Source organism: Podarcis tiliguerta (assembly GCF_965153285.1).
Source record: "Podarcis tiliguerta genome assembly, chromosome: 2".
Taxonomy (NCBI): domain Eukaryota; kingdom Metazoa; phylum Chordata; class Lepidosauria; order Squamata; family Lacertidae; genus Podarcis; species Podarcis tiliguerta.
In genome coordinates this window covers 39777269-39800292 of record NC_139535.1, presented here as the reverse complement: position 1 = coordinate 39800292, position 23024 = coordinate 39777269, and the positions used below count along the sequence as shown (strand labels likewise).

The following is a 23024-nucleotide window of genomic DNA, read 5'->3' as shown; positions in this document are numbered from 1 at the left end:
TGAAGCAATTAAAACAGAGACACACTCCATGTAAGCAATAATATAGAGGAACCACTTGCCACCTACTTCTCACAACATGGCAATTGTTCAAGTTTGACAATCTTGGCATAAATACTGGCAGCGGGGCCAGCCCAAGAGCTGCAATCGTACAACTATAAGCCTAGGTGCATAACTTTGCAGGGGGATGCAGGGCACATCTTGAGTGCGGGCAGCAATCTTGTTTGGGTGTCAATGCAAACCTCTGGTTCTGAAGCTGAGCCAGCAAATCCAGAGCTGTTCTTTTTCCAGTTTGCCTTCAGTGACTACAAAGTGCATGCATGCATGCACCTGGAAGAAAAGAATCTCCACTATGGCATCATGCATGGCAACACAGAGTCTTAGCATAATAATTAAGCTCCATGTGTGCCTGTATAACTGTTATAGTACAGTAGCAAAAAGTTCCTGAATGGTTTTGGCCAAATTGGAGGAAAGACACTTCGGAAACACAACTTGCAGATACTGTCGTTCTCAACCATTTACAAATATTCCAACCGTATTTGCCAGCTGCACAAATACATTGAATGAGCAGCCAGAAGTCTTGCAAGGTGAACGGTAAGAAGATGGCCAGACATAACCTCTGTGGGTTTACTTAGCCAACATGCAGCTTCCTTGCTGTTGAGAGTGCAGCTCTGAGCTGAGCTCCTGATGGAGCTTGGGCTGTGCTGAAGCAGCAACACTGCAGAGAAGCTTTTGCTCAGCGTAATGGAGAGCTATTAAATCATGGCAGTAACAACTGCATAATTGAGAAAAGACACGGTGTGGGTCTTAACCACTCCGTGCCAATTTCTTGATAAAAGACTCGCTGTCATGAACTGGCAGGACAAAAGGGAGGAGGAAGAGGATCCTGGCGAGGGGTGCAGCTGTGACTGGGACCCACTGGGGCAACCTGGGGATGGAAAAGGAGAGCTTGGGGTTGCAGAATATACACACAGGGATGACAGGATGGCAAAGGGATGGGGAGCAGTGTGCAGGGACCAGAAGAGCAGGACCTCTCATCAGAACCAGAGAGACCCGTCTCCACAAACAAGGCAGGCTCCGAAGTGTTGGCAGCAGTGATAGAACGCTCTGAGAAGCTGAGGCTGACCAGGTGGGGCTCACTAGCTCAGGGAGGAGGTGTGCAATGTGAGGTCTGCCCACGTTGATGGACCTTGGCATGGATGTTCCAGGACTTCTATGGGACTGGTTCTTGACTGTTGAACTTTGTACTTGACATACTGTATATAGACATATATAAACAACTATCTGACTTTTAGAAGACATCTGAAGACAGCCCTGCTTAGGGAAGTTTTTAATGTTTGATGTTTTATCGTGTTTTTAATATTCTGCTGGAAGCCGCCCAGAGTGGCTGGGGAAACCCAGCCAGATGGGTGGGATATAATTTATTATTATTATTATTAGTAGTACCCCCCCCCACTGACACTCCCACTCAAAAAAGGTGTGTGGGGGAAATAGTGAGAGGTTTGCTTTGAGACCAGACCATGGTTGGGGAGATGGAATTGTGCCCATTCTGCTCCAGGGACTGAAGAATTGTTGTTCCAATATTTTTCTTCTACTTAATACAGTGGTACCTTGGGTTACATACGCTTCAGGTTGCAGACACTTCAGGTTACAGACCCCGCTAACCCAGAAATATTACCTCGGGTTAAGAACTTTGCTTCAGGTTGAGAACAGAAATCATGCAGCAGCGGTGCAGTGGCAGGAGGCCCCAATAGCTAAAGTGGTGCTTCACGTTAAGAACAGTTTCAGGTTAAGAACAGATCTCCAGAACAAATTAAGCTCTTAACCCGAGGTACCACTGTATAAACAAACCAGTTGATCAGACCCATTAAGAGCTGGCATCTTACATGTTTCCTACCCACTCTGGAAGAATGGCAGATGAAGGTGGAGGACTATATGGAACTAGCAGAAATGACTGGCAGAATCCGAGACCAGGGAGAAGAGATGGTGGAAGAAGACTGGAAGAAATTTAAAGATTATTTACAGAAACAATGTAAAATTAATGAATGATGGAACGATGTCGGATTGAAGTTAAGGAGTCTATAGCAATAAGGTTTGAAATATTAGGGGAAAATGAAATGTTAAAAAGAGGGAAAGGTAAGGCCAAAATATTAAGATAAAAATTAAGATAAAGGTAAAGAGGGAAAGGATTTGCTGAACTAATAATTGAACGGGAATACAAAGGGGGGAGGTGTGAGTAAGTCCAAGAAACAAGCTAATGCAAGATATGCTTTTAAAAGATGGAATTGTTTTTAATTGGTGTTATTTTGTGTATTTTTTCTGGTATTGTCTTTTCTTTATTCTTTTTTCTTTTTTCTTTGTATTACATTCTGAAAATTTTAATAAAATATTATTTTTTAAAAAAAGAGCTGGCATCTTACATGATTACTGTGTCTAGCTTATAATTTGAAGTTGAAAAAAAGAGGGGGGGGGGAGAGGATATCTCAAGCTTTACTCTCTTTGAAAGATTGGCTGGGCAAGATGGAGCAGCTCCCCTGTGGGGAAAGGTTGTGGCATTTGGGATCTTTTTAGTTTAGAGAAAAAAGTATGTTGGGGAATGGCTTGGCTTTGCCCCCATAGGCAGAGGAAACTCTGCTTCTGAAAGCCAGTTGCTGGAGACTGCAGGAGGGGAGGGGGCTCTTTACCCAGAATTCCATCTGGCCCCTAATGTGGAAGATTTTAGGTATTTGTGGTCTCTTCAATGTGTGGGGTATGCTAGACCTGGCTTTTATAAGCAGAAAGGAGTTTTTATGGTATTTTGGTTTTAACTATTTTGTGAATCCCTTTGGATTGTGTACAAGAAAAATGACAAATCAGTGCAATAAAATCATCAAAACCTTAAGATAGCAGATCAAAGGTTTAACCACCACGACCGATTTATATAGCACTATATTTATATATAACCAAGAAGGGGAGGGGGGCACAGAAGAGAGAGAATGCAAGGCTTCCAGCAAACATGCTAAGTATTTTCTTTTTAGTCAGCATCAGTAAGCCAAAAGCGAGCTTTAGTGTAGAGATGATCGCTGATATCCAGGACTGTGCTTCCATTCTTTCCAGAGAAAGCATTTGCCTATTGAAGCATAGAGCAGATATTCTATCATTAAATATTTAATCAGCATGGGCAAGGCAACTTGCCATGCCAAGTACTCCAGAAGATAATGGTGGTTCTCTTGCCCTTCAATATTAAACACATTCAGAATAAACAGGGTACTAGATCCTGTATAGGCAGCGGGGATCTTGTATAATTATGTTTAGAACTTTTTTTTTTACAGTGGCCATATTGAAGAATATACAAGACAATATTTCAAGCAGCCATCTCAAAAGCTCCTGCTCATTTGTGCATATAAAACTTTATTCTATCATCAAACCAAATCTCAATAAGGTCAGTGAGGGAACAGAAGATCCTGACTAGAATATAAACAATCTCTGGCCAGGGAGTTTGCGGAGTAAAATATACAGGATACAAATAAAGGAGTAACTGTGGACTGGCAAACTTGCAGAAGAGAACAAATTAACCTCTGGAGAATCAGGAAACATTACAAATAGACATTAAGGCACAAAGGTTGGCAAGGAAGGAAGGGGGCTGGCTCATGGCAGAGGAGACCAGACAAAGCAACATGTCCACTAAGTGGGAAGTGGCGATGGAAGAGCTGGCTGCATTTCCATGAACATTTGAGTCTAAGCTCTAGTTACTATCAGTATTGCCAGAACGAAGTATGGTACAGAAGCCCCACAGCCATCAATGTATTTAGATTATTCATCCTGTCTTAAAAAAGCTTAGAGTATGTAAAAGTCAGGCACTGAAAAATTGGCTTATAGCACATCCCTGTTATTCTTCTAGAAGTATATTTGCTTCTGGAAGAGGCCTAGGTTTGAATTTTCACGGACTAGTGCTCTGCTCTTTAACATTTTCATTCGGTGCACTAAAAATATGGTGGAAGAGAACACTAAAAGGCACTTACTGTCTATGAGCTGACCTAAGGAAGAAGAGGAGCAACCTCCAGCCAAAAACAGATATAAAACTGGCTCCGAAACATCTTTACGTAATGCAATGAGACACCCAGAAAAACACTCATGGCGTTAAATAAAGAAGTCCAAATTACATAGTGTTGAAAATGTAATAGGGAGCAAGTCAGCCAGCTGTGAAGTGGTGGTTGTTGAGTTGGTTTGTTTTTTGCCACTAGTCAATGACTATGAAGGAGGTGCAGCTCTGTCTAGCTTAAATGTCTCCAATTCAGTCTTTGATGAGACAATAAGGGTCTCTAAGCTTGCCACAGGCAGGCTGAGTGGGCAGACAAACAATTTGCCAGAAAGCTCAGGCGGCAAAAGACTTGCAAATTCTCTCATTCCATGAAGAGCAGCACATGCAGTTGATGCACAAGGACTTAGGAATTTAATATTCTCTTACAGAAGCAAAAACCTTTTATTTTCCATTTCAAAACAAGCTTCACAAAACCTGCCTCCTGCTAGACAGGTGCATAGCAGCCTTACAAAATAGGAAAGAAGAACTTCAAGATACACTGTAGTCTGAAGAGAAGTTCTAGTTTAAATCTGTCTCTGAACACACCACTCGAGCTTTTCATACATACAATAGAACAGGAACTGTTAATTCAATGACAGACTTATGAACATATCTATACGTTCAAATCAAGAGGGAAAATGCTTTGCCTGTTTGTTTTCATGTGTCTGAAGAGGGGTCTACACACCACTACCTTGTAGAAGATTAATGAGCCATCTTCATGTGCAGAAACAACACATTTCTTCAAGGTGTGAAAAGCTTGTGCGCTCAGCTTTGGACTGCTTGTTTGGATAGCCTAAGTTACAGAAGGGCAGAACCTTGCAACCAGGTTGGCTAGCCTGTGGCTCTCCCAATGTAGCCTTCCAATTCCCATCAGTCCCTGATAACACAGCTAATGGTCAGGGACTATGGGAGCTAGAATTCAACAGTGCCTGGTCACTGGGTGCCCAACCCCTAGCCGATAAAGTTTAATCAATCTAGGAAGGTAATTTGAAGAAAAACCTGCCCAAGTGGAGTCAAATTTCAAAAACTTAGGGGGCAGCAGGAAACCATTCCTGCAACATTTCATCCAGCAAGCTCAGCTACAATTAAGCTCAGGAGTTTGAGTATTTGGCTCCATTCTATTCTACGCACAAGCCCTTCGTAGCAGACAATCCAGATCTTCCCTGTGATACTGCTTTGCAACAGCCTGTGTACCACTGCACCACTGGAGGAAGCACAGTTCTAAATTCTTATTATCCGGAGCCACTCAGGAATTTGCTGGCCTCAGATTGCCTGCACAATCAGTTTCCGCTTCACGTCGCGGCTGAACCTGTTCATCTTGAACAATTCACTGTCGTAGAAGGCAGAAAGGTTGTGGATGTTGATCTGACGAGCCTGGGAGGAGGGTGGGGGGAAGAGAGAGGAGAATAATATAAAGAGACGTGTTTGCCAGACTTTTCCACAAGCTCCAAAGAGTTTAATCAAGAACAGATTCATCATGAATGCATATCTGTCTAGCAAACAACCAACCAACCAGGAGAACAGAAACGGAGATGACTGAACAGTTAAGGACACAATAACTGTATTTGCCTCATCTTTGAAGAGCAGCTCTGCTGGATCAAGCCAAAGGCCAATCTAGACCAGCCTCCTGTTCTCACAGTGGCCAACCAAATGCCTATGGGAAGCCTGCAAGCAGGACCTGAGTGCAACAGCGTTCTCCCCTCCTGTGGTTTCAAGCAACAGCCATTCAGAAGCACTGCTGTCTCCCGCAGTGGAGGGAGCACACAGCCCACCAGGCTGGTAGCCACTAAGACTCTGCTTCACATTAAATCTGTTTCCATGATCGCTACAGCTGTACTTGAAAGGGTGCAGACTTTTAGCTCCACTCTCACAGGAACACCTGGCAGACTAGATGGACATTTTATCCACGAGGATTTAATGCTACTAAAATGAACGTGACACCTCTATAGTTTCCTTGATCTTTATCTCTATGCATTGAGGCCCTTTCCCCAAGGATAGCTAGATTGCAACTTCTCTGACCACTGGGCAACACCTAACTGCGGCTGGTGGGAACCGTCGTTCAGAAACACCTTAAAGGGTCACAACTTCACCATCCCCTGCATTAAAGCTTCAAGACATGTGTGCAATGTCCAGAGAAGTTGTTGCAGAGGCTGAAGCCCAAAGGCTTGCCTGGTGCTACTGTATTATACTTCCCCCTTGCAACAATTGATGCTCACTGCCCATTTGCCCAAAGCTTAGAAAGGAAACACAGAAGGGTATTTAGGCTCCCAAGAACAGCAAGTACGTTGGGGGAAAGTCACCCACATACCTTATCAACTAAATCTTTCTCCGGCACCTCAATGGTGTCTTGCTGAGCCCCGTAGCGATTCCTCTGGTACATTGTCTGTTCCGCCACCAACTGCTTCAAAATGAACAGCAAGAGCTCGTTGTTATCTCGCCTGAAGGCGAGGTACCTGGAGAACGTCTGTGCAGGAAAAACAGGAAGCAAGGTTGGGAGAGTCATCAAGACCATCACACAGATTGAAAGGAGTGTGTGGGGGGGGTACATTCCAGTGATGAAGACATTTTAAGTAAAGGAATCACCCACTGACCACAGAAAAATACCTCAGAACAGGCTTTCTGAGGAAGAAAATGCTGGACTTTTTGGAGAAGGCTGGCTACTGAGTTTTTAAGGGGAGAACCGCTGACATCAGCTGAACCTCCCACCCACCCTGAAAACCCTGCCACTAATCAAAAGGGTTCCACATTATGCTGCACTTAGCCCACCTATTTTCCGCCATTCTGGAATATCCTCCTATATCCACCAGTTGCGACATTAACACTCTGCTGCTGTTAAGTCATTTGACTTGTCCTATCCCCTGGTGCTACCAAGAGAAAGCAACGTAAAGGGATCTACAGTGGTACCTCCGGTTGCAGACAGGATCCGTTCCTGAGCTCCAGTCAGATCCCAAGGTTTTCGCAATTGGAGGTGCCTGTTCTGCGCATGCGCAGAAACCTGGAAAAATACTTCCGGGTTTGCCGCGTGCATAACCTGAAGAATACATATCCAGAGGTGCACGCAACTAGAGATACCACTGCATATATATATATATCCTACTGCAAAGGAGAGTGAAAGGAGAAAGTCACTAGCATGGGATCTCTTGTTCTTTTGTTTCATAGGCTCAGGCTACTGACACAGGGAATCAGTACATCTGCTCTAGGGGCTGTGACTTCTCAAGAAAAATAACGAGGGTCTTTAGTCTAACCACACCTAGCTGTTTTCAGTCTGCCTAGTTAGTAGGTCCAATGAGGCCAATATAAACATGTACAAAGAAGTGAGCCACTGTTTGGGTCTAGCCCTGTATCTCAATTACACTGAAGTTCTGGAGCTGTCAGTTGTTGACCCCATATTCCTTTAAAAAGGAAAGGAGGACCTCCCATCTACGCAGCCCACAAGCGCAGCCTCACATACCTTCCGCATGCTCCTCATGACACTAAATTTCTGCGTGTCAATGAAGCTCTCCAGCATCACGCGGATGGCCATGTTGACATCGTCCTCCACTACGTAGTCCCGCAGGTGCATGCGGGCGTGGGCCTCGGCCATCCGGATCATGGACTCAATGTGACGCACGGTGATGGGGATGCTTCCTGTCGCCTGCAGGGAGAGAGAAGGAGCGTCCCAACTTGCGAAGAGCTTGCTTCTGACCTTGCTGCCTATGTATGTCGGCAACGTATCAGTTTGTAAGCCCCTTTTGCCTGCTGTGAAGTAGTATATATTGTAGAAGCTGGACAAACTCAGTTAAAACACAGTGAAAGACATATAAAGAGCACAGGGAGATTAGCAGAAATATAATGAATAAGGAGGACTAAAGCTTGGTTCAAAGCAAGCGTGTTCCACATCACTCTTGTCCATTCAGTCCCTCAGTTTGAGATTTTTTTTTAAACCCGCACACACACAAAAACAGAAATAAAACCAGTAATACTAACTGTTTTATGAGATAACCAGAGGGCTGCCTTTCAAGCTGCCCTTGAGCTGTGTGCTCAAAAATATTATTCACGTGCTGTAGATTTAGATAAACTTTAGTGAAATTAAACTTCACACACACAACTTTTCAGTTCAAAAAATAATTTTTCCCTCACAAGTGACAGCAGTGCCAAGCGAGTAGAGAAGGCCAATGGTCTTGACACACAGGTGTGTCAAATGTGGCCCAGAAGTGACCCTGGGGCCAGTAATGCACTGTTCTCCCTGTTTTTCAAAACAGATGGCCAATTGCAGGAAATCCCACTTAAGAGATGGAAGGGGAAGAGATCCTGGGAGGACAATTAGCCATCACTTGAGGCCCCACTTGGAAGGCCTCAGCAGAAATCGTATCAGGCTTCCTAGCTGCTTGAAGCTGCTGTCACCTGCAAGGCGGGCAGGGAGACATTTCAACTTGAGAAGCAGCCAGCCCTTTGATCGCTGTGCAAAACTGTAAGCTGACAGAAGAAAAAAAGCTGGCAAAGTGTTGACTGAGCCGTAACACCCCATTCTATGAAGATCCTCTGGGAACAGGACTTTGATTAAAAACATGGAGCGAACGAATTCCTCCAGCACACCTCAGTTCAGTGCTTCCCAATTGTCCTACAGAGCCTCTGTTGCTGTTGGCTTTTTTTTGGGGGGGGGGGCTATTTCTATGGTAGTTTTCTGTTATGTGAATGGAGCCGCAGACCCCCTAGGTGGGTTTTGTGGACACTGCCTTAGTTCAATGCTACCAACAACTAGATAGAGTGCACCATCTGCTGGCAGACAAACTGCAATGCGCAGAAGACGAGCAACTTCCTAGCTGGATGATTTAGCAGATAAAACTCTTCTAAAAAGACACAGGAGCTCCAGGGCTGCCTTGGAGCTGCTTCACTTGTCAGGTGAGAGGGGTATCATCTGCACAAGGCCCAACAATTCAGTTTCCTGTATCTTTAGGTAGCAGAGCAAGGCATGGAGGCGCCTCTGCCCTGTGTTATCTCCTTACGTCCTGCCACGTCTGCTTACCATGGATTCTTTCCTGAGTTCACTGTACATCCTGGCAACTTTGTCCTGGTCCATCTGGTTGAGCTTTGGGTGGACTTTTTCCTTTGCATAAATAATGTACTTCTTCAAGATCTCCTGTGGAATGGGATCTACGCCGTAAGTATTTGGGAGGACAATCTCTTGGGAGTCTCCGTTCGCAATGTCCTTGCTGTTGGGGTGATGTTTGATGTGACTGCCGACAACAAACCGAGCCAGCATCTCGTCCTGCAACAAGTCATTGAAGGGGGAACAGGCAATGAAATCCCGTCTTTTAGAAGTCCCAAAAGATAAAAACCTACACCAAGCAACTTGCAACGTAGAGGGAAAGAGAAAGGGCAACCCTGGGTTGAAGATATGCAAGAGCTGGACCGTGTTACTAAGCAGCTGCGTTCATCCAAAGTGTCCTCAAGTGGACAAGGCTGCTAGGATGCAGAATTTATCACTGCTCCTTCATAAAATTATGCCAATTGGTAGCCCCTTGGCGAATCAGTCCTCAAGCCTTGCTCAGGTCATAAAGAACTTGCAAAGCCTCATACCTGAACAGGATCCACTGTGTCCCTGACCACACAGAGGATATCAAACCGAGATATGATGGGCTCAGTCAGATCCACGTTTTCTGAGAAAGTCAAGGAAGGGTCATAGCGCCCACCTAGAAGGAAAGATAGCGGCTTAGAGCTGCTGAACCCAAAGACCAGTGCTTTCCCCCTTTCCTGGTACCGATTCATCTTTGCACCCCTGATTACAGTCCTTTCCCCCTCGCCAGACCTACAAACACATAGAACATCCAAAGCACAAGGCAGCTGTAAAGCCAACAGTGTGCGTCTTTTTGAGCAACTGTGGAATAGCAACAGCTTCCTACACCCCTGACTCATACCTATGGGGTTGGCAGCAGCAATGATGGTGCAGCGAGCTTGCAGAGATGTGACAATGCCAGCCTTGGAGATAGAGATGCTCTGCTGCTCCATGGCTTCATGGATGCTGGTCCTGTCCTGATCAGTCATCTGAAGAAAGACAAAGGCATTCACCTATCAAAGCAACTCAGCCCCTGAATACTTACAATAAAGAGCGACATCACCAGAAGCCTCCAAGCAACTATGTTTAGCTATTTACCTATTTAGGAATTTTCTAGGACAGAAAACCCCATAGCAGACCAGACTATCTGTTCATTGAGCACCATACTCTGATTATTGGTGGCTCTCCAGAGTCTCAGGCAGAAGGCCTTTCCTTTCAACTGCTACATTAAAAAAAAACAACTTGGAGAGGTCCAGGGTCTGTACCTAGCACCTTCCATGTGCCCGGCCATTGCACTATATTCTCTTCCCAACTTCTCGAGAGAAGCATTTTCCCAGAGAGTCATGAATTCAAGAGCTAGTGCTACCTGTTTATATTTTACTTATTGTTCATCTTTTAAAAATCCACCCTACCCTTACCCCATATATGCCCACTGACTGCTTCAATCTGCGGAACTGGCACTGTTACAGGTACCACATAATAAGAAACTGACAGCACCCACCCTTTGGAACTCCCTGCCTATTGACAACAGGGTGGCACTTTCACCGTACTCTTTTTGGCACCTGCTAAAAACATTTTTGTTTAGGCAAGGCTATCCAGACATGTCAAATGCTGATATGTGTTTCAATGTGGTTTTTCAGCTTATTGTTGATTTTCATCTATCTATCTATCTATCTATCTATCTATCTATCTATCTAGCATTTTTATTAAGTCTCCAACATTATTTCAAAGCATTTATCATAATATACAACTTTTTTAACATACAAAGTTTATTCTTGACTTTCAACCGCTTTCCTGATGTTTGTTTTTTTACTCCTTTTAATTAGCTCCTTTTAATTATCTAAACTCCGCTACCATTAAATCTTTCAGTAATCCATTGCTTATACGATTTTAATTTTTTTGGGGGGGGGATTGTGGGGGAATAGTTGGTGTTTTAAATGGCTGGTGTTTACTGCTAATTTTATTGTTTTATTCTTTTTTCTTTTTTTTGGAAACCACTTTGAGGTTTTACTACAATCAAGCAGCATATGAACCTTGCAAAATAAAAACAAACAAATAAGCTAAATGCTTTGCAGGAATGGTGTCTCCTTTGCTTCCAGGTCAAAGATCCGAGTCTGAAGCCTTGACCTACATGGGCAGGTTCACAGGGCTTGCACAGCCCAAGCAGCTTTATTCAAAATCTACCTTGGTCCTGGTGCCCAAATCAACACTCACCTTGTCAAATTCATCTATCAAGCAAACCCCCCTGTCTGCCAGCACAAGGGCTCCTGCCTCGAGGGTCCACTCCTTGCTCACGGGGTGCCTCTGGACGTAAGCAGTCAGACCGACAGCGGAAGCTCCCTGGCCAGTGGTGAAGATCGCTCGGCTGGACGCTTTCTCCACATATTTGAGGAACTGAGACTTGGCCGTTCCAGGATCTCCGCAAAGCAAGACGTTGATGTCACCACGGACCTTATGTTTCCCTCCTAAAGCGTTTAACAACACACACAAAAAACGTACAGTGCTGTACACTAAAATGTGGAACTCAAGTGCTGCCCTCTAGAGGAACAATGTAATACTGAAGGAGGTATTTCAACAATAAAAAGATGAAACAATGCAGAATGGTGTGCTATGCTGGTATCCTTTCACAAGGGCCATAAAACTGGAAAGGACAGACACCTGGAAAGAAAAATCATGCCACCAGGTAACTGGACAATGGACAGAATTCCTAATTAAGTTCTGGGAACTTTAGAATCATGCCATATATTGCAAACATTTTGGGCAGAAAGGTCTTCTGCAAAACGTTCAAAGTGGAGACTAACCAATTTCTTCTGATTGCAACGAGATGAGTGAACTGCACTGAAAATTAAGAGTCGCCTTTCAAAACTGTCAAGTCACACCTCTCCGGTGTAATTTCCTTGTAGCACTATAGAGATAACCTCTGCAGCTGTTAAGGCAATGTTGATCAGACAGCTTCTTTGGGTAACAAGCTCTTTGACCTACCTGGATTTTTGGGTTCTCCTCCAAACAGGGCTAGAGCCAGGCCCCTTTTGATGTCTTCGTGTCCATAGATAGAAGGAGCAATGCTGGCAAAGATCTGCAAGGAAAGCAGCAGCTGTTTTCAGGACGTCATCTTGGATAGCAAAGAGGTAGCAAGGGAAGCAGCCATGTTACAATGGAAAGCTGCTTAAAGGCTCTAGAGGTGCAGCCCTTGTTCCACTTACATAGCAAGATCAGCCATATGCAGCGGTAAGAGAAAACAACGGTGTGCATGACTGCATGTGTGGTGCTACGGTTTGAGACACTCAGTCAGCAAGCTCAATGGATCACAGTCTCAGTCCAACCTATCTCACAGGGCTGTTGCGCACATAAAATAGAGAAGAGGAGAACCATGCGCACTACCTTGAGATCCTTGGAGGAAAGGTGGGATATAAAATAGACAAATGTGCATATTTATATGTGCTAATTTAGAAAGGGTTAGGGGACCCAGGTAACACTCAGCACTTTATAACTCCACATTGTGAGCATACCTTTTGATTTTGTGTAAAAGTTTTTTTGGAGAACCACAGTGGCCGCTCCAAAAGAGTTCTGTAGCAGGGAATTTATTTATTTTTTTAACTTGAAGCCTGTGGGCCTTTCTGTTCTTGGAATCAAAAAGCTACTTGCCTTTGGATGGATAGCTAGACTATGGAAGTGAAGGGGTGGTAAAGCCTGCTACTAGGGGAGCGATAATTCTCCTACACACACATGAAATACAAACACACCGTAGCTAAACGCTGGAGGAATAAATGGGGTGACAGAAAATATTTGGGGAGAGTGCAACCCACTGGAATCTTCTACATGCCATGCAGGTTCTGACTGGTTAACCCATTCCCTGTCCTCAAGTGGGAAACAAAAAACCCCAAGGCGAATTTGGGTTCCAAACTCACTTTCTCTCCAATCTGCTCATCCTTAGACAGGCCTACGATGACCTTCATGTCCTCATCTGTCAGCTCCCCAACAGCCACCTTATTATCCTTCTTGGCAATGTGATTAGCCATGATCACTGTCGCAAAGACAGGAAACCCATTGGCAGTGTTCAAAGATCCGTCATAATTATTATGGTATATTCCAGTTAGCTCCTGAAAGGCAAAGGGGTGGGGTGGGGTGCGGAGAGAGATTCTTTAGTCACTGGTACCAAGACAAATCCCTGCAACTGAAGGAGCCACTGAAGATGATGAAAAGCCAAGCTGAGTAGATAGATGCATTTTGGCATCCTGGTGACATATGCGTGACTGAGCTGCTCTAGAAACAAGTTGCTAACTCTATTTGATGCTGTTCGAAGCATAGTTAAGTGTCTGAAGAAGTTTCCTCAGAGTGGCGTGGATACTATTGTTCTGTTTAATAGATGTGATGCATATGACATATTAACACAACATCTGCAACTTCTACCTGGAAAAACCCCATCTTCATCTGTTTTACTTTAAACTATTCTGCTGACAACAGCGCCTTCGCTTCTTTGAAGTTCTGCACAGCATGCCAAGAGTCTTAATTTCCAAGGAATCTAGATGTAAACCTGAGTTGGCAGCCTACAAGCCTAGACAGGTGCGTGTGTCATCATGCAGATAAAAAAAGTATCTGCAAAAATATGGAAATGACCCAAGTTTTTATTTTCTGCTATTGAGTATAATGTACAAAACCACCAGGGGGGCGGGGGGCTTAAGAAGCCTTGAGTTAGCATTCTGACAGATTTAAGGCGCATGCTTCATACACACAGTACAATTTTAATCAAGATGACAAGCACCCCCTTCTCAAATTCTATACACAAGACCATTTTAAAAATGATTTTGTGAGTGCCACAGTCTCTCTGGGCTTCTCCCTCTCCTTCCTCTGGCATCGTACTCACAATCTCATCTCCTGGCTTGCAGCTGTCAACTAGGTCGGCAAGCAAGATGGCATCCTTGGAGCGAGGGAGCCTGCCCGCTGCCACCTTCCCTGGGCTCTCCTGGATTTTGATGCGCTGGTAGTTCTGGTAGACCGTCTGTGGGGAAACAATATTAATCAGCCAGCAGGTCAAAGGCAACAAAAAGGACAAGGACACGGACACACACCAACCAACATTCCAGAATGGAAAGAAGGAAGCCACAATATCAAAAGAGGCACTGCAAACAGGTCTCTCTAGATCATTTTTCCGTTACGTTTGCAAGCCCAAAGCCTTGTAAGGCCTGGCTCTATAGGGAAGGGAATGGTACAAATGTTTTCTATGTATCAGCACTGAATTTATGAGGACTAGTCTGACATTCTATGCTTTCATGCAAGGACAGGCCCCTTGCCCTTACACCCACACAAGAAGCCTCCAGGAGAGTAGCCATGTCAGTATGCAGCTGCAAAAAGACAGAGAATGTCTTGTATCTACTGCATTGTGAAGTGTCCACACAAGGCAGACTATCACTCCCCAAACCACCATTATACAAAGTTCTATTGACTTTAAACAAAAGCACCACCCTTCAAGGTGCCACCACATGCCAGATTCCCTGCTGAAGCCACTGAAGAAGAAGAAGTTTGGATTTGATATCCCGCTTTATCACTACCCTAATGAGTCTCAAAGCGGCTAACAATCTCCTTTCCCTTCCTCCCCCCCCCCACAACCAACTCTGTGAGGTGAGTGGGGTTGAGAGACTTCAGAGAAGTGTGACTGGCCCAAGGTCACCCAGCAGCTGCATGTGGAGGAGCGGGGAAGCAAACCCAGTTCACCAGATTACGAGTCCACCACTCTTTGGGAAGGTGATGGATAGGGTTGCTTGCAGCAGTGCAGTCTGGGTATGCTGGGCTAGGTCAAATGGAATATTATGGCTTATCAGTCCCTTCTTAAATACGTCCAAGCAAAGAAGAAAGAGCTGAGCTCTGGGTTAATTCGTTGCAGCTATATATGACATATGCATGTTAAGACATAAAAGAGCAGGAGCCAGACTCCTAAAATCACCCTAATCCTTACTTACCTCTTCCATGTTAATTTCAAAGGGACCCACAGACTGACACTCTGGGCAGGATCCTGGCTTTACTTCCTGGTTCTGGGACTGTGCGAAAGGCCCTAGGATGAAGCTACACTTGGTGCAGTTGTATTTGACCAGGCTGAGCTGGGGCAGGACCCCTGTGCAGCTCGTCACAACTCCACTCGTCCGGATCAGCTGGTTCAAGTGCAGCTGCCTAAGAGAAAAACCAAATAAATAAATAACTGTGGAGATAGATCCTGTACTTTAGGGAAGTGGAAAATAACCACAGTTGTCTCCAGGCTATCACGGCAATCCAAATGCAATTAAAATAGATTCACTGTCTTAGAATGGATTATTCTAAGAAAACAAATGGATTATTCATAGCAACTCCCTAATGAAACACACACCACAACCATCAAGAAGTCTTGCCACCCAAGGAGTGAGAAGGAAAGAATTGCAGCTACAACATCCCAGGCGGATACTAGAGCTGAGGAGGCAGCAGTCAGCTAGTTGCTGGGCGTTTGGAAACCGCCGTGCAAGGCACTTTGCAAGCCTTGGGGCTCCGCTCTTCCCAAGCACAAAGCACAGGACTTACGGACCCTTTGCTCAGCATTTCCTAAATGCCCAACTGTCAGCTGACGTTTGGCCTTTTAGGAGGCACGGGTTTCAGTCGCCTGTCACCATTATGTCAGGTAACTGACCAGTGGGTGGTCCCTCCCACCTGTCAAAGGTGCCACACAAAGGTAGGGGGAGATAAAGGTATGATCCACTGCGTGTACAGAAAGCTATGAACTCCCTTCTCCATTGCAGCTGCCCAATTCCCTCCTTTCACAATCTTCCTGCTTCCAGTAGCCTACTCTCTAGGCTGGGATTTGTTCTCCAGGGTTGTTCATGGTCTCCAAAGCATAGGAGAATTCAGGTCTTACAACAGGAGAAAGGAGCCGGCGGAGGCCCTCCAGGTTTTGCTGGGACTTCCATCTCCCAATCAAGACTGGAGCACAACCACATGTGGTCTACACAGGTTCTCAATCTCCTTAAATATAATTATATAATAATTATATAAATATAATAAATTTGGGTGGGGGTCCTTGTGTTTTCTGTACCACTTACCGTATTTTTCACCCCATAGGACACACCTAGTTTTTATGGGGGGGAAATAAAGGGGAAAAAATTATTTCCCCCCCAGACGCGGGGCTGGCGCGGGGGAAGCCCGAGCTTCCCCCGACCCCAGAACAGCCTGCTATCCGCAAGCCTAGGAAGCCGTGCCGTCTCCCCAGGCATGCGGAGAGCTGCGTGAAGCCCTGGCGCGCTCTTCAGCGCACCCCTGGCTTTGGAATGCAGGCAGCTCTGCGCAACCCTTCAAAGCCCGGCACGGCTTCGCACCGGGCTCCGTAGGGTCGTGCAGAGCTGAGCGACACCCGGGAGCACAGGCAGCTCTGCGCAACCCTTCAGAGCTTTGCGCCGGGCTCCGTAGGGTCGCGCAGAGCTGAGCGACGCCCGGGAGCGCAGGCAGCTCTGCGCAACCCTTCGGAGCCCGCGCGTCTTCAAGCCGGACTCCCAAGGGTTGTGCAGAGCTTCCTGAAGCCTGGAGAGCGAGAGGGGTCGGTGGGGACTGACCCCTCTCGCTCTCTAGGCTTCAGCGAAAGCCTGCATTCGCTCCATAGGACGCACACACATTTTCCCTTCATTTTTGGAGGGGAAAAAGTGTGTCCTATAGGGGGGAAAATACGGTAGGTTTGGATTCAGACTTACTCAGGATTAGAGTAGACCCACTGAAATCAGTGAGGCATCAGATGATCTAACTCAAGTCCCATTGATTTCAATGGGTCTACTCTAAAGCCTGGGTCCAATGCACTGGATCCAAACAATTTCTTTTTAAACACGCACAGAATCTGAAATTACAAGATTTCAGATTAGAATTAGAAATTACAATTCTAATCCTAAACATTCATTTCAACATAAATCTGACTGAAAACAGTAAATCCTCTAAAGGAATATGTTACAGATTGGAGGAGTAACGTGAAAAGGAGAGGTTTGCTTCCGCTTAGGGAAGATTTAAGCTTCCCCCTACCACTCAAATAACATTCTACCCTAATGCTGTCACTAAATGGTTACTTGTTGTGGTCACAGCGGATGAGGCAAGTAGCTGTTTGCAAGCCTGGCTGTCTGCACATCCTGGCCATTTATATTCCATTAAGGAGCTTATCCACCAGAAGTCTCAGCAGGTCTGCTCCTCACCCAAACCAAACCAATTGCTCACCTGAGTGATCTTAACTCCTCCACCAGAGGCAAATGGGAGATGCGGACGTGGATTTCCTTGGCAATCCGGTCATATTTGGGGTACATAGCTAGCACCACTTCCTTGGCTGCTTCATCAAAGATCTTCAACATTTCCGCTGGGGCTTCTGGAAGGAAATAGGCGAGGACGTGCTCCCGAGCAGCCAAATCTTCATAATTCACCACCAGGCTCTCTCTGTTCTCTTTGGCACAAAAACACAAAGACAAGTAGGTTTTTGACAAATGATGGCTCAGTTTTCCCAACCCATCATAAAAAGTGTTAAATATCTTGTACAATAAGTACTACGATCTTACAAATCTTCTTCTACAACATATAAATGTATTGCATATGATGTTATCTAATAGCATATGAACCGTTCTGAATATCAGGTGTAACCTTCTGCTCTTCCTCTTGTTATCTGATCACTTCTGAGCTATAAATATATAATATCTATACAGGTATGGCATAGGCTAGAAATTAAAGCTGCAGAAGCCCTATAGGTTAGTCACTTCACTAATCAGTTACACTGATGAAGATGCTGGGAATGATAATTAAAAAAACAGTGGGTACCAGATCAGAAAGGAGATGCATCTGAACATGATTTCAGTCATTGATGAAAACATTGAGGAAATGGGTGCTCTTCCCCATCCTCTCCCCATATTCCTACACAGCTGTACCTTTGCACATGTCACTGATCCTCTCCTTAAAGACATTGTGGCCATGGTCATCCACATGAGTCTTCAGGAAGTTCTTGAAGCGGTGGTAGATCTCAAGCCGAGGCGCTACCATAGACACCCACTCCCTCACAGAGTGCCCTTTCATGTCTTCCAGGTTCTCAATGCTCTCAATCATGTCTTCATCTTCATCCTCGCCATCAGCTGCTCGCTCAGCCAGGCGCCTCTTCCGCAAAGGACGGTCCTCATCTTCATCATCGCTATCTGGAGTTTCCAAAGGGCAAAAAGTTTTGTTTTCTTTTTTAAAAAGGACATATCAGACATAAGGCTTTTGATGCTACCGGCTAATGTAGACAATTCTGGAGAGCCAATCTCTGTGACAAGATACAGCTCCAAGCCTAACGACCTCACATCCCGTTTTGGGATTAGAACCCATGCCTTGCATGCTTACAAAATGAGACACACAATATTAACAGTGCAATCTTATGCATGTTCACATGGAAGTAAAAGATAAAAAGGTAAAGGTAAAGGACCCCTGGACGGTTAAGTCCAGTCAAAGGCGATTATGGGGTTGCGGCGCTCATCTCGCTTTCAGGCCGAGGGAGCCGGCGTTCGTCCACAGACAGTTTTCTGGGTCATGTGGCCAGCATGACTAAGGCGCGACTGGTGCACAGAGGACCGTGATGAGTGCCAGAGTGCACGGAAACACTGTTTACCTTCCCGCTGCAGCAGTACCTATTTATCTACTTGCACTGGCATGATTTCGAACTGCTAGGTTGGCAGAAGCTGGGACAGAGCAATGGGAGTTCACCTCATTGTGGGGATTCGAACTGCTGACCTTCCGATCAGCAAGCCCAAGAGGCTCAGTGGTTTAGACCACAGCGCCACCTGTTGTGGAAGTAAGTCTCGGTGCACTCAATAGGTTATGTGCACACTGGATTACAGCCTAAAATTGCTCTGCTATCGCTCAATTTCTTGGAATTTTAAAGATCATTTTAAAAATGTTTCCTATCTGAAAGATCTAAATGCAAACTATTGCATGGCCTCCAGGAGAAGACACTGCAGCCACTTTGCTCCTTTCTCTGGTATTACTGCTGCTGCATTACACTTGAACTGAGTCACTGTAAATCATTTTGAAAGCATTGCCGAAGGGCAACCTACAAATATTCTTAATATATAAATTTATACAAATAGAAGTGCCAGCCAGCTGCTCTTCAGAAGATGCATTGTACAGGTATAAGCTATCAAGCAAATAGAAACAAGCTTTATAGATGGTTTTCTTCCCTACCTCATAATGCTAAAACCTGGGGTCATCCGAGCAAACTGAACGGTGGGTGACTTACAACAGAGAAAAGGAAGTACTTATTCAAACTGTACACAATGGAATGATAGACTTCACCACCACAAGATACAACAATGTGATGGCCACCCATCTGGAAGACTTTAAAAGGGGATTAGACAGGTTCATAGAGGCCAACGGTATCAACAGCTACTAGGCACAATTACTCCTGAATGCCAGTTGCTGGGGAACCAATGGCAGCCATTGGCTCTTGCATCTGGCTGGCCACTATCAGAAAAGGGAACTGGAGCAGACGGGCATTTGCTCTGATCAAGCAGGACTTTCCTTATGCTATTAAGCTGCAAATACATACCATAAAGTATACCAACGTGCATGCGGCCAGGACCACGGCCCATCTCACGGTCCCTCTGCCGCATCGCTCTCTCTGCTGCTTCCCTTTGGCTGGCAGTCAGTTCCTCCACATCTTCATCATCCGTGGCCATGCCTTCAGGTACGTAGCGATCAAGCTCTGGAATAGGGCGGTAGTCCCTAGACACGCACATTCTTCAGTTAATCAATCTGCATAGCGTGCGTGACTCATCTGTGCGTGACTCACTTAAATTTACAGCAGACACAAGCACCTGTTCACAAGCTCCTCTTAAAGGAGTCTGGTGCACAGCACCCACCCAGGAAAAACGCAAGGCACATAGGCACAAACTGTACGACATTTGCCATTTTTGCGTGGAATAACAACTGCAGGTGTATCACAACAGAAGATAAATCTCACAGGAGGATTTGGCCACCGGAGAGCGAGTCTCCTACCTTTCCATCCCTTCTCCAAACAGCTCTTCTCCATCTTCTTCTTCTTCATCAGGGAGCTGCTCTGTTCCCAAGAGTCCTTCAGATTCATCCTCAAAGGGGGGCAGGTCTCTCCCGGGACTGGAAGTGAAGGCTTCTCCCCTACGAGAGCTGTGCGCAGGGCTGGTTGCCACATTGGACTCTGAGGAATCCTAAGAAAACACATGGTGCCAAGTGTAAAATTTACAATAAACAATATCCTTAAAAGCTGGGTTCTTGGGGTATGAAGGGATGTGCTTTAAACATATGGTATGTACACCATCCCACGTCAGGAAGCAGAATCCTTCCCCTGATCAAGTGCAGTGCAATCATACACATGCTTCATCAGAGGTAAACCCTTCAGAGTTCAGCAGGGCAGGCTTGCACTAAGCGTGCACAGGGTTACTTGTTTACACGCAGGGAATAGATTTTGAAAGGAAACTTAATTCCACACGCAAATTGCCCCTGCATTCTTAAGTGGTGCAGCCGGGACACAGATTCACCCCTTCCAAGCGAGGGCTGGGCTCGTGCGTAGGGTGAGGCGGGGTATTTTGCAGGCTGGCGTTGAACAAAAAGTCCACTTCCTTCCTTCCCCCCCACCGCAGAACATAGTTGGGATGTAGACGCCGTCAGCCTACAAACACCCTCCCAAGCAAATGGGTGGTTCTTTGAGTAAGATTCCTCCGCAGCACCCCAGGCCGGCCACAATGGGAGGAAGACAAAAGGCCCGAGGGAGGTCTCAGATGCGGGAAAGGAAACTCTTATCAGCGTCAACCGGGAGAACCATAGAATCAGTTGGAAGGGACTCCCAGGGTCATCTAGCCCAACCCCCCGCAATGCAATCGTGTGCAGCCCCCGAGTCCAGCGCCTACTCACCGCCATCTCTGCCGCTTTTCTTCACCGCTCCCCCTTTCCTGTTCACAGCGCCGGATGCAGCCCGAATTCCGCGCGAAATGGAATCACGTGACCAAAAAGCCCGCGAAAGCTCATGAATAATAAATAAGCTCATGAATATGCAGGAGAGTGGCGCCGCCTCCTTAGTGAGCGAATAGCGGAGAGCGTGCTGCGCTTATTAATCAGCTCCGAAGGAAATTGGGTGGAGCTTTTGCTCGGGAGGGAGTGAGGGAGGGCAGGAGGCATGCAGCCCGACGCTGTGCATTTTGGGCTGGGGGAGGGGACTTAATTGCCTTCAGTGAGATTTGATTTGGAGGAAATGTGCAGAAAATTAAATTAACTGGTTTTAATAAGATTAAGTGCTCCCTAACACATGGTTCGGGCCGGGGGGAGGAGGGGGAAATGGAGATGCTGGGCCTGGGGTGATGGTTCCGTTAATGCGGGGCATTCTCTCATCAAGATTTTTCGTCGGCTGGGTATAAAAACTCGTTTCCCATCTACTTAGCTCCATTCGCCCTATATGACGAATTGAAGGAGGAAGCAGCCAGTAGCGCGTTCTGTGACGTCCCATTCTTTTCCACTTTTTAATCCGTTGGAGGTTTATGTGGGGAACACCCTGTTCATGAACTTTGTTTATGGCGAGTTCAAAATACAGGGGCCTTGACTGCTCGCTGGGGCAGAATCTCACAGTTCTCACTGACATGTTACACCTCTGCCAAAAGATTTGCTGCCAATTAGTTCCCAGACTAATGACATGTGCCCACCAAACACTTAAAGCACATATGCACACGAGTCCTGGGAACTGTAGTTTGTTAAGGGTGCTGGGAACTTCAGCTTTGTGAGGGGGAAACTTTAGTTCCCAGGATTCAGAAACGGTGATGAATCCTTTAAACGCATGATGTGTTCGATACCGTATTTTTCGCCCCATAGGACACACCGCCCTATAGGACGCACCTACTTTTTTGGGGGGGGAATAAAGAAAAAAAATTATCCCCCCCCCCAGGCACAGGGCTGGCACGGGGGAAGCCCGAGCTTCCCCCGAGCCCAGCCCCCAGAACAGCCTGCTATCCGCAAGCCTAGGGAGCCGCGCTGGTCTCCCCAGGCTTGTGGAGAGCTGCGCGAAGCTCGGGCGCGCTGAAGAGCGCCCGAGGCCTCGGAATGCAAGCAGCTCTGCACAACCTTTGGGAGCCCGGTGCGGCTTCCCAGAGCCCGGGAGCGCAGGCAGCTCTGCGCAACCCTCCGGAGCCCGGCGCGGCTTGGCGCTGGGCTCCCGAGGGTTGCGCAGAGCTTCCTGAAGCCTGGAGAGGGAGAGGGGTCGGTGCGCACCGACCCCTCTCGCTCTCCAGGCTTCAGCGAAAACCTGTATTCGCCCCATAGGACACACACACATTTCCCCTTCATTTTTGGAGGGGGAAAAGTGCGTCCTATAGGGCGAAAAATATGGTACCTAAGTTTATGGTGCTGATAGTGGTCTACGAAGCCTTATAGGATCTTTGAGACATTGCTGACCCTTTAAATACCCAACTAAAACTTCCAGCACATACTATCTCATCAAGGAAGCCAGTTACCGGTAAGAATCAGACCTTTAATATGGCAACACCACTACAACTCTCTGTCCCATTACACATTGGACAGTTGTCAACTTTACTGTCTTTTGAGTTAGGCTTACTGCCAAGCAAGTTTACTTAGGAACGCAGCCATTAGTAGACCTGTCTTCCCTGACCTGTATCTCTCTGCCACTCTTTTGTACCATCAATCACCTCTATGGATTAATTATGAAATAAATAAATAAATAAATAAATAAATAAAGGCATTATGTAAATGTTTAACTTGGGCCGATGCCTTTTTGCTTTGCAGAACTGTAACATTTAAGGAACTCATCAGAGGATAGCATCATTCACAATGCATGCCAGCTTGTTACTGATCAGCTCATATAGTCCAAAGTACAGGGTGACCCGCAATACTTCCTACTACGCAAGCAAGTGAGCCAAGCCACACAGTAGGTGAAAAAGCAAAACA

The 23024-nt window shown here is 46.0% G+C and overlaps 1 protein-coding gene across 1 annotated transcript; it reads right to left on the bottom strand.

The window, feature by feature from the left end:
- Positions 1–3367: 3367 nt before the first annotated feature.
- On the bottom strand, positions 3368–21301 carry MCM2 (minichromosome maintenance complex component 2). The gene is made up of 16 exons (XM_083418472.1): positions 20988–21301; positions 20097–20284; positions 19648–19823; positions 17999–18259; positions 17304–17523; positions 15050–15257; positions 13957–14091; positions 13001–13192; positions 12075–12168; positions 11307–11557; positions 9955–10081; positions 9617–9729; positions 9063–9305; positions 7509–7691; positions 6366–6521; positions 3368–5431 (listed from the first exon to the last, which is right to left on the bottom strand). The coding sequence occupies exons 1-16, from the start codon at positions 20991–20993 to the stop codon at positions 5321–5323; spliced, it is 2664 nt and encodes an 887-aa protein (XP_083274598.1). The 5' UTR covers positions 20994–21301; the 3' UTR covers positions 3368–5320.
- Positions 21302–23024: the final 1723 nt, after the last annotated feature.

Excerpts from the sequence above, each read along its gene's own strand:
- MCM2 (XM_083418472.1), bottom strand. Across the intron at positions 10,082-11,306 it reads TGATAGATGAATTTGACAAG|ATGACTGATCAGGACAGGAC; the intron begins GTGAGTGTTGAT and ends GTCTTTCTTCAG. Across the intron at positions 9,306-9,616 it reads ACACAGTGGATCCTGTTCAG|GACGAGATGCTGGCTCGGTT; the intron begins GTATGAGGCTTT and ends GACTTGTTGCAG.